The sequence below is a fragment of the Ochotona princeps genome, chromosome 1, assembly GCF_030435755.1.
Source record: "Ochotona princeps isolate mOchPri1 chromosome 1, mOchPri1.hap1, whole genome shotgun sequence".
Taxonomy (NCBI): Eukaryota; Metazoa; Chordata; class Mammalia; order Lagomorpha; family Ochotonidae; genus Ochotona; species Ochotona princeps.
Window position 1 is genome coordinate 13,689,970 of NC_080832.1, and position 11,855 is coordinate 13,701,824.

At 48.4% G+C, this 11,855-nt stretch overlaps 1 protein-coding gene across 2 annotated transcripts in view; it reads left to right on the forward strand.

Moving 5' to 3' along the window:
• The window catches only part of RMND1 (required for meiotic nuclear division 1 homolog), a 34,260-nt gene extending 22,611 nt beyond the window's left edge, over nucleotides 1–11,649 (forward strand). For both annotated transcript variants that reach the window (XM_058664244.1, XM_058664279.1), the window contains 3 exons: nucleotides 2,502–2,622; nucleotides 11,061–11,177; nucleotides 11,463–11,649. In XM_058664244.1, coding sequence (XP_058520227.1) covers nucleotides 2,502–2,622; nucleotides 11,061–11,177; nucleotides 11,463–11,495 — 271 coding nt within the window. In that variant the 3' untranslated portion in view covers nucleotides 11,496–11,649. The remainder of the gene's footprint in view (nucleotides 1–2,501; nucleotides 2,623–11,060; nucleotides 11,178–11,462) is intronic.
• Nucleotides 11,650–11,855: the final 206 nt, after the last annotated feature.

Sequence of the window (11,855 nt, forward strand, 5' to 3'; positions counted from 1 at the left end):
ACCTTATTCGCTTTACTTGAATATGGATTCTGTTGTCACATTCCATCTTGGGCGTAAGAAGGACAGCGTGAAGGAATTGTACAAGTATGTTTTCTTTGAAGGAATTAGGAAGGGACAGAGAGATCATCCACCCGCAGGTTCGCTCCACATAGGTTTGCAGCAGCCAGGGTTGGGCCAAGCCAAAGTCAGGAGCCAGGAACTCCGGCCTGGTATCTTACGGGATGTCAGGAAGCAGCACCTGCTGCCTCCGAGGAGCATCAGCAACAAGCTGGATCACAAGTCGAGGCAGCTGGTCCCCTGCACCCAGTAGCACCTGCAGTATCGCAAGTCTGCAAAGTTGGGTCTAAGTATACTTGAGTTTGTGAAGTTTCTAGAATGGTTTACTTTTTTTTTAATCCCCAGTTTTCTTAGCTTTATAACCTAAGTGCCAGGTGCTAATGAAAGGATTCTAATAAACATGCAAAAAGCACACTGTCTTTCTATTTCACTTTTCATGATCTTTTTCTTTATTTATTTCTTGAAAGACAATTACAGAGAGAGATCCATTGATCCTCCACCTATTGGTTTACTGCCCCAAATGGCCACAACAGCCAGGGATGGGCCAAGTAGAAGCCAAAGGCCAAGAACTTTCTTGGGGTGCCCCATGGAGGCGTAAGGGTCCGAGCACTGGAGCCACCTTCTAGTGCTTTCCCAGGTGCATTCGCAGGAGCTGGAGCAGAAGTGGAGCAGCCAGGATTGGAAGCAGCACTTTCACAGAATGCTGTGGCAGCTCACCCCATGGTGCCACAGTGCCATGCCAGCCCCTTTCATGGACTTTTTGAAGTACTCTTAGAGATGATACCTGCTTTATGTAAGCAAGCAAGAATAAGTCTTTCACTTCTGTCTTTATATATCCATACATGTAGGCATACATGTACACATGTATATATATTTATAGTGAATAGCTATTTATATGTCACTTTTGCATCTCAAGTTTTCATTTAATTAAAAATTAAAGCAAGCTTAGGCCTCTTTAGGTATAGAGTGGGCTGTGGCACAGAAGCTCAGGCACCGCTGGGATGCCCTGAGCCCACAGTAGCATTCCTGGGAAGGGTGGTGGTCCAAGCCCCTGGGAGGCAACATGTAATGGCTCAAATACTTGTCTCCAGCGCCCGGCGGCGTGGCCTAGCGGCTAAAGTCCTCGCCTTGAAAGCACCCGAATCCCATGTGGGCGCCGGTTCTAATCCCGGCAGCTCCACTTCCCATCCAGCTCCCTGCTTGTGGCCTGGAAAAGCAGTCGAGGACGGCCCAAAGCCTTGAGACCCTGCACCCACATGGGAGACCCAGAGGAAGTTCCTGGTTCCTGGCTTCAGATCGCCGCAGCACCAGCCATTGCCATCACTTGGGGAGTGACTCATCGGATGGAAGATCTTCCTCTCTGTATATCTGCCTTTCCAATAAAAATAACTAAATCTTTAAAAAGAAAAAAAAGGTACCTGTGTGCCCGCTGCCACTCTGGGAGACCTAGACTGAGTTGCAGGTGCCTGGCTTTAGCCTGTCTGATCCTGGCTGATGGAAGATCTTTCTCTGTCTCTCCTTCTCTCTGTACATCTGATCTGTTTTTTCCAGTAAGAATAAATATATTTTTTTTAGTGAGTGAGATATGTTAATTTTTCCTTGTTTGTATTTTCGTGATTTGGGAGCTATCCCCCAAAAAGTGTATAGTGGCTTATATAATAAAAACAAGCTTAGGGCCCGGCGGCGTGGCCTAGCGGCTAAAGTCCTCACCTTGAACGTCCCGGGATCCCATATGGGCGCTGGTTCTAATCCCGGCAGCTCCACTTCCCATCCAGCTCCCTGCTTGTGGCCTGGGAAAGCAGTGGAGGACGGCTCAAAGCCTTGGGACCTTGCACCCAAAAAAGAAGTCTCTCACTTTGTTTATTTCTAAGCTTGTTTTTTTTTTTTTTTAAAGATTTATTTATTTTTATTACAGCCAGATATACACAGAGGAGGAGAGACAGAGAGGAAGATCTTCCGTCCGATGATTCACTCCCCAAGTGAGCCGCAACGGGCTGGTGCGCGCCTATCCAAAGCCGGGAACCTGGAACCTCTTCCAGGTCTCCCACGTGGGTGCAGGGTCCCAAGGCTTTGAGCCGTCCTCCACTGCTTTCCCAGGCCACAAGCAGGGAGCTGGATGGGAAGTGGAGCTGCCGGGATTAGAACCGGCGCCCATATGGGATCCCGGGACGTTCAAGGCGAGGACTTTAGCCGCTAGGCCACGCCGCCGGGCCCCGAGACTTTTTTATGGATCCATTTCATAAGTAGTATTGGTATTAAAGACTGAATTAACAAGGGTGAAAATTTTGGGGCCCTTAAGTTTTCAAAATTGTTTCTCAAGTATTTTGCCAACTTTTGGGAAAGATTTTTTTTTTCTTTAAGGCCTCATGTAAATATGAGGTATAATAGAAACAATGATTTATACTACAAGATAGGTTAAAAAATTGTGATTTCTCTGTTTTAAGGCATCGAATAAACTTGAGTTCCGACTTCTTGATCACTCCTGATTTCTACTGGGACCGGGAAAACCTGGAAGAACTTTATGACAAAACCTGCCAGTTCCTCAGCATCGCTCGGAGAGTCAAGGTGTGAATTTTGCACTTTTACTGAAACACACACAATTTGTAACTTGTGTGACTGTGTGAAAAGAAATTTTAAACTAAATGAATGTTTTGATTTCTTAGGACAAATATTTTGTTGAATTTCACTTACCTTTTTAGATTGCCCCTTCTTATTTTTGCACATCTTTGAACTTTTTGTCAACAGATCTTTGGAAGCTTGCTATGCAGGCTGCATAAGGCTTGTGAGCTTGGAGTCTCTGTCAAGTTTCTTGCAAGAGTTCATGGGTCCTGACTTGTACTGGGGACAGTGAGAACTCAAGAAAGGATCCTGTGAGACTGAGGGGTGACTGTAATGAGGGAGTTAGAGGGAAGAGTGACGTTTGTCCATAGGTGACAGAGGGAAGTGACAAGCTAGATGTCTCATGTCCTGAGGTTAAAGGAGCAGCAGGATCAGCAGTTGGAACCGTCATGCAGGCATTGAGAAGTGGAGAAGCAAAACTCAGGAGAGCAAAATCTTCATCAAGGTACTGATGCAGACAGACCATATGGGGAAAGAGAATAATAAGAAAAATTGATGTTGGTACAATGTTGTGCAGTTCTGTGACACTGTATGGCACGTGGAACCATGCTGCACAGGCTCCAGGTGCTGAACTACCCTCCGCTGGAGCTGTCCACTGCTGTCCGGCATCATCACACCTGCACCCATCCCTCCACCGCCTGACCCCTGGCCCCGAGTAGTCTGTCCCTGTCTCTTCACTGGTCTCTGACAATGTTCTGTAGGATCATACGGACTATGATTTTAACAAGTGGCTCTTTACACTGAGTGCCGTGGCCATGCAGTTCATCTGAGCTGTCGGGTCTAACAGTTCCTACCTTGCCAAGTGGTAACTTGACCATCGTGGGGAATCGCATTGTGATTGAAGCATCTTGTTCCCGAGGCTGTGTGTTCATACTCTAGCCATTACAGTATACAAACCTAACTGAAGTACAGTCTCCTGGTTTCACTGCTATATTACAGTAAGTTGTGCCTAGGAACCTCATTTCTTTGGGAATTTCCCTCCCTGTTTATAATATGATGGTCTTTTTTTTTTAAGATTTATTTATTTTGGGGCCCAGTGCAGTGGCCTACCGGCTGAAGTCCTCACCTTGCACACACTGGGATCCCATATGAGCACTGTTCTAATCCCAGCAGCTCCACTTCCCATCCAGCTCCCTGCTTGTGGCCTGGGAAAGCAGTAAAGAACGGCCCAAAGCCGTAGGACCCTGCAGCCATATCGGAGACCCAGAAGAAGCTCCTGGCTCCTGGCTTTGGATCGGCACACCATTGCAGTCACTTGAAGAGTGAATCATCAGACGGAAGATCTTCCTCTCTGTATATCTGACTTTGCAGATTTATTTATTTTTATTGAAAAGTCAGATAATACAGAAAGAAGAAGAGACAGAGAGGAAGATCTGAGCTGAACCAATTCAAAGCCAGGAACTTCCTCTGGGTCTCCCACGCGGCTGCAGGGTCCCAAAGCTTTGGGCCGTCCTCCACTGCTGTCCCAGGCCACAGGCAGGGAGCTGGATGGGAAGTGGTACCACCGGGATTAGAACTGGCGCCCATACGGGATTCTGGTGCGTGTGAGGTAAGTACTTCAGCCGCTAGGCACCGCGCCAGACCCTGTGATTGTCTCAGCTGTTCTGTGGGCGCACTTCATCAGATAGTGTTACGATTTTTGCTTTGACCACCAAACATAATTTACAAAGAAGGAAATTTTGTTCTCTTCACCCATATTAGTATTCTTTCTGGTGTAGCAGTTTCTTCTTCCATTGCTTCCTTTGTTTCAAGAACTTTGACTCTTAGCTGAGTCCAACAAGAGACAGATCCTCTTAGCTTTGCTTCGATGGGGGAGATTCTTGGCTTCTTCATCCCTCAAGGATGCTACCCCAAAAGGCGGAGTTCCTGACTCGGCAGCTGGCTTTCTTTCAGCACCTGAAAAATGCCATGCCAGTATCCTGATTTGCTGTTTCCTGGTAGGAAATCAACTGTCTCCTAATGACACAGGTGTCTGACCTGTAGTTACATTCACACAAGTTCTTCCCAAGCATCTTCTTGTATGTGTTGTTCAGATTAGGTAATGTTCCATGTTCCATCTGCAGGTTCATTAATTCTGTCACTTTTACCCAGGCTAAAAGAAAATTAGACCTTGAAGACATGAAAAAGGAGTGTGACAAGCTTTGACTTGATGAGTAACCTGCTGTTTTTGGAGTAATTAACTTTCACTGCGTAGCAATTAGCCAAAAGTCAGCATTGGAAAGCAACACTTACTGTCCCGTGGCTTTGATGGTTGGGATTCTGGGGCAGCTTACCTGGCTCCTCTGCCCCGTGGTTGCAATCATCTCAGACTGGGAAGGACTCGCTTCCTCATTAAGTCAGGCGTTGTTGGGATGATTCAGTTCCTCTCAGACTGCGGGACTGCGGCTTCAGTGCCTCAGTTCCTGCCAGAGCTTGCTCCAAAGAGGTCAGACGCAACAGCTGGCAGCACCAAGTCAAGTACCTGCTAGAGTCAGAGAGACTGTCCCACTCCTGCAAGAATCCCGGTCCTCATGATTTCATCGCAGCAGCCGTGTCCCAGCATGCTGTGCTCTGCTGGCCAATAGCAGCTCACCAGGCCCAGCCTGCAGCCCAGGAAGCACACACATACACACCCAAGAACAGTGGGAGACGGGGTGAACCCGTCTCCATCTGGTGTCTTAGGCATCTGCCTACCAAATGGTTTTGACTGACACACATCACCCTCACTCTGCCAGTTACTCATGATTCCAAGCCACGAGAACCACGTGACACTGCCACTTGGGTTAGACAAGACAATGGGTGCAAGAAGCAATATTCTGGCCGTTGGCCTTGATGGGAATTTTTTTAAGATAAATAAGACATATTTCCTAAAAACCACACAGCATTGCCGAAAAAGCAATGTTCTGAATAAATGTACTTACTGGAAATCAGGTTTGTGGTGTAAATGCTACTCCTGCAGATTGATCCATTGAGCCAGTTCAGTCCCAGTCAAAATCCCAGCAAGCTAGAACTTTGTATTTTTAAACTTTTTATCCATTTCTTTTTATTTGAAAAGTAGAGAGAAAGTTCTTCTGCCTGCTGGTTCACTCCACAAGTGCCCAAAGCAGCTGGAATTGTGCCAAGCCAAGCCAGGGTCTGAGAATGCACTGTGGGTCTCACCCGGGAGTGGCAGGGACCCGGCAGGTGCCCCGCAGGAAGCATGCTAGCAGAGTGTGCAGTGCAGAGGCGGAGCGAAGAATGCAGCCAGAATTCAACCCCAGGTGATCTGAAATGTGATGTGAGTGTTCCAAGTGGCCAGTTCCCACATATAAAACACCCCTTATTTATTTGTTAATGATCTGTTTATTTGAACATCAGAGTTAGGAGAAACAGAGAGATCTTCCATCTGCCAGTTTCTTCCACAAATGGCCGCAATAGCCAGGGCTGGGCCAGGCTGAAGCCAGGAGCGTCTTCCAGGTCTCCGTTGGGAGCACTCGGATCATCTCCTGCCGTTTTCCCAGGCCATTAGTGGGAAGCTGCCTGGAAGCAGGGCAGCCCGGACAGGAACTGGTGCCCTTTTGGGATGTCAGCATTGCAGGCAGCAGCCTTACCCACTAGAGCACAGTATCCACCCCTCCCTGTTTCCTTTTAAAATTGGATAAAGAGTTCCCATCCACTGATTTACTCCTTAAATGCCTGCGAGAATCGGGGTTAACTGGTAAGGAAAAAGGCAACCAGAACACCAGTCTCACGTGGTGGCAGGAGCCCAGGTACTGGATCCGTCATGACTCCCTCCCGGGATCTGTTAGCAGGAAGCTAGAGTCAGAGGAGCCAGTGCTGGCTGGCAGTCCCAGACATGGGCATCTCATAAATGCCAAGGGCGGGGGAGCCTGCACTAGCTGGAGCAACTTCATAAAAACACAAGTTGAATTTTCCTGCCTGATTGTAAGACTTACTGAAAGGTACAGTAACCAAAAACAGTTGAATCCCGGCCCAAGGACAGACATCAGATCCATGCAACAGAAGAGTGCGAAGTTAGACCCAGAACTCAGATGGGGAATTTAACAAAAATGACGAGTTAATAGCAGAGGGATGGTCTTCTCAACAAACAATGGTAGAACTGGGTAGATCTTTGTTAAAAAAAAAAAAAAAAAAAAAAAGAAAGAAAGAAAGAAAGAAAGAAAGAAAGAAAGAGAAAGAAAGAAAGTTAATTGTATCCCACGCTCATACTATTTTTAATTGAATCAGAAACCTGAATATAACGATAGGTTGGACCTGCGATGTTCCAGGTCATCACTCATCAGTGGTTCAAGGTAAAACCATCGAGTCCTAAACCTAGGAAAGAGGCTAAAACTCAATCACTTTATTTTGAAAAGCAGAGAAATAAGAGAGAGCTGCCATCAGTTGGTTCACTCCCCAAATGCCCACTATGGTTGGGCCTGGGTCAGTTCACAGCTGGGAGCCAGGAACTCAGTGCTTGTCTCCCAAGTGGTGGCAGGTGATAGTTACTTGCTGTCCCCGTTGCCTCCAATGTCAGCATTAGCAGGAAGCTGGAGTCAGGAAGCAGGATGGAACCTGGCACTTGGCCTCAGAGCAGCAGTAAGTGCTGGGTCAAGCGTCTACTCCAGGGTGTCCCAAACTGCACAGCCAGCGGGAACGTGGAGTGATCGCACTGCCTTACTTGCACAAGTTGGTGTAACCACTCTGTAAAAGAAGTTGGCAGTGTCTCATAGAGTTAATCGTTAACCATGTGACCCAGCAATCCCACTCTTCCATTTACTCATGAGAAATTAAAACATAACCTCACACAGATTTGTGCATGGTTATAGTGGGTCAAAAGCTGCAAGCAGGTAGACATTTGTCAAGAGTCTCCAAATTGTATATATAAAATCAGTACACTAAACTGTGTAAATTGTGTCTCACAGAAGTTGATTTGAAAATAGACTCTCATGCGCATTCTGTAGAGACAGCCGTATTTACCGGAACAGATTGGAGAGTGTTTTGAACACACTGTTCTTGGGCGTCGCTGCTTTCTTTGGGTGTGGAAACCTGTGGTGGAGTCACTGGGTCAGGTGAAATAAAGATCAGTGCCAACAAGCAGGTAGACTTCTCTCTTCTGATAACCTGCTTAGTGAAGTCCACGCAAGTTACTGAGCAGTAACCAAGATGAACCAGCTGCTGGGACAGGTTGAGCACCCAGCGCCTCCCTGAGATGCCAGTATTGTGTGACATGGATGCCATTGTCTGGTATCCTTCACACACCCCTCCAGGACAGGAGCACAGGGATTGCAGACAGGACAGTCCCCAGTGGTGAAGGTCTGAGCAGAGAAGGTGCCGAGTGGGTGGTTCAGCCAGGCGAGTGTAAAGATAGGTCTTTCAAGAACTCGCTCAAATTCCTTAGATTCAGCACGAAGCCACAAGCGATGTTAGAAATGCCAAAGGGCCGATGAGAAAGGCACACAAATAAGCAGCTAGTTGGGTGAGAACTAAACTACCAAGGAGAAAGTGGCACCACAGTGTTGCTGTTAACCCAGAGGGAAGTGGCATGCCAGGAAGGGCATCTTGCTCCTGTCGGGGTTGGCTCTTCTGCCTGCAAGGACTTCCTCTTCTGTGCCACCAGAAAGCTAGCCAGGCTGCCTGGGCAGCAGGCGCCACTCCGTGCAGTTCAAGACTGCTCCCATAGCTCAGTTCTCTGGCAATGATTTAAAAGAAGATTGATTCACTTACTTTGAAAAAGTTAGGAAGGGAGAGGGAGACGGAAGAGGCCCTCCATCTGTTGCCTCTCTGCAGCCGAAAGGCTTCATGCTACCTCGCATGCCGCCAGACACCGAGGGGGACTGGGGCTACCTCTAGGATGCTATTTCCCGGTGTGCTCCGGCCAGCAGAGCCAGGAACGTGGACACGGAGAGGGTCTGGGGATGAAGCACCAACAGACCAGTGATGGTGGAAGTCTCTGCGAAGTCTCTCTGTATTGCTCCTTCACCTCTCCTTACGTATTCTCCCCCCACCCCCAGTCTTAATTTAGCCAGGAGGTTGGATATAGATGAGTCCAATTAGTGTAGGTGTTTTTACCTACAAGCCCAGTTCCTGTTCCTGCCCATCCCAACAGCGCTAATCAACTCCTTAGCCCACTACGCTAGTGGAGTCACAGAGTATCAGAGCACACAGTAGGCTTTAAGAATGAATGAAAGTGGGCCCAGTACGGTAGCTTAGCGGCTAAAGTCCTCGCCTTGCACGCACCAGCATCCCAGGTTCTAATCTCAGCAGCCCCACTTCCCATCCAGCTCCCTGCTTGTGGCCTGGGAAAGCAGTTGGGGACAGCAGTTGAGGACAGCCCAAAGCCGTAGGACCTGCACCCGTGTGGGAGACCCAGAGGATGCTCCTGGCTTCGGATTGGCTCAGCTCTAGCTGTGGCATCCACTTGGGGAGTGAATTATTGGGCAGGTCTTCCTCTCTGTCTCTCCTTCTCTCTGTATATGTGACTTTCCAATAAGAATAAATAAACTTTAAAAAAATTAATGAAAGCTGGTTTCTGTGAAAGGTGTAGCCAAGGAATAGGCATATAAGGAATGGTGCCACGAAACCCTTGGTGCCTTGAGACCGTAGGCAGTGAGCATGCAGCCCTGGGCACTCTCATGTTTGGGTCCCATGCCTGCTTCCCTGCCCCCCAGCCTCTATCAGCCAAGAAGGCAGACCCGGGGCATCTCACCCACCAGTCTGTCTCTTCTGCCCAGCAGCGAGCCAAGGACTCTCCGTGGCCTGCAGAGCTAAGTTCAGACATCACAGCACCATGCATTGCTTTGCTGTTGCTGCTGTAAGAAGTTATAAGCCTGGCAGCTGGATGCAGATCACCTCCTGCTTGTGGCCACGGTGTGGAATGGGTGTTGACGGTAATAAAAAGTCAAGGTGTTGCCAGAGCTACATTGCTCTCCAGGCTGTGGGTGCCAGCATGCCCTCACCTCTTCCAGCTTCCGCAGGCCGCCCACATTCCTGTCTCACAGCCCCTTCCTGCACCTAGCACTGGCTCGCCGGGCCTCACTGCGTCAGTCTGACTCCTGACTCAGTGCCGTGTTGTCCTCACAGGTTCCAGGGATGAGGAGGTACCTGGGAGATAGAGAGAGCTTTATTGCTGCTGTGCCACGTGGGTGTGCACCAGCCCCTCACAGCTTCACTGCCACGCGCTTCCTTCCAAGGCGCCCACATCCAACATCCTTGTCTGTGCCGTCTCTGCTAGGAGCTGTTCTTGTGCCCCACCGCCTGCCGCCTTCCTGGCACTGCCAGCTCAAAGCCACACCCACTGCTGGTGCCTCCCTCATCCTGCCCCCTCTTGCTGCTGCACCTAAGAACACAGGCGGCCTGGAGGAGCAGGAACAGTGTGCGCACTTCAGTGTCATGTCTGATGCTTTTGATGCTAGAACTGAGCAAAGTTTCAGATCTCGAAATGAGCAAACTATCAGTGTTCTCCGTGAGTTCTCAATCTGATGCTGAAGTAAGGCAGTTTCATGTTGTGCAGGAACTGTGAAAATGAGCAGAAAGCACTGCGTCCCTGTTAGTACCTGCACTTGGCATTGGTAGTGACTGGTCTGGTTTTCACAGTCCAAACCTGCACTTTCCCTAAACCCCAGGAGACAGCTGACCTTTCAAAATTGATTAGTATACTTCCCAATTTCCAGAGCAAACTCAGAAATAGAGTATTTATGTAGCTTGCCAACAGTCACACTCAAGTCTAGAATTCAAGGTTTTGCATGAACTCAGTTGCGCAAAATGCTCTTGCAACATGCTGAAATAGACCCTTTGCAGTGCCATCTGGTGGTAACTGTGCGGCATGGCAAATGTTAAGTAGTTTCGGATTTAGATGCTAATCACCGCTTTTGTCATCTTTAGGCCATGCTCAGGGACAGTCTGAAGGCCACTTTGATTTTTAATAATTTTTTATTTGCTTGAGAGGCATAGAGACAGGGAACTTCCCATCTGCTGGCTCACTCCCCAAACACCTGAAACAGCCCACGTCAGGCTGGGATGAAGTCAGCCACCACCTGAATGGCAGGAATCCAGCTGCCTCCAATGCCTGTGTCAGGAGCAGGAGATGGGCATCAAAGCCGGGGATTCCTTCCTAGCAAATACCTGCTGTAGAGATGCCCTCTTAAACTGCTGAACATCCAGGATCAGCTACCAAAAGCCAGGACTTCTCACCAAAAGAGAAAATTTTGGTATTCAGTGTCTGTTGCAGTTAGGCCTGCATCACAGGATGTGCCGCAGATGGAATCTCAAGGAATGAGGAACAAAGGCTAGATGCCCTGGGGGAGGTGCTGGGTTGGAGGAAGGGATGGTTTCCAGCGTGGCCTACAGAATTCCAAAAGCATGTGATCAAAATGCCCAAGTTCCCTAAAATCGAATATATGACGGACTTTTTACTGTCCATACAGGTCATGAACGAGAAGCTGCAGCACTGCATGGAGCTGGCAGATCTGATGCGGAACCACCTGAACGAGAAGAGAGCCCTGCGCCTTGAGTGGATGATCGTGGTCCTCATCACCATAGAGGTGAGGGGCCGTCCCCTCCCCGCCCGCCAGCGGTGCACAGCACGCGCCGGCCCTGTGTACGGGCCCTGTGCTGACGGTGCCCGAGCTCTGCAGGCGGATCTCGGAGCTGAAGGCTCCACACCCGGCGAAGGGCGGGAAGCTCTGGCAGCCGACACATAGAAACACTTAGGGCACGCAAACATTCTCTCAGTTCTTTTCCTGAGTCACTCTTGGAGCAGTCATTTTAATTTATCCCGGTATTTTAACTGCCAAAAGTTACTAATTCTTGCTTTTTGTTCCCCTAAGGTAATGTTTGAGCTGGGACGAGTATTTTTCTGATCATGTGGTCACCAGTCATTTGACAAGATGCTAAAGTTCTGCAATCAAAAATAAACAGTATTAGGTGGTCTCATTAAATAGGTTATTTTTTAAAAAGCAAAAGTGTACTAATGGGCCTTTTCAACTTATTGTTGAATAAAAAGTATGAAGAACTGATATTTAGGTCTGTAACAGCACAAAAGGGAAAACTTATTTCAACCTACAGAACTTTGCCAGTTTTAGGAAACCTTAAGCGGATTGGTGATGTTGAAGTATTTACGGGGCAGGCACTGGTTGGCAGAAATCACCCCATACCCCTGGTTCGCACGGCTGGCTGTGCTCAGCTACTGTCATTTCACCTTTTCCTAACAGCTTTCACTA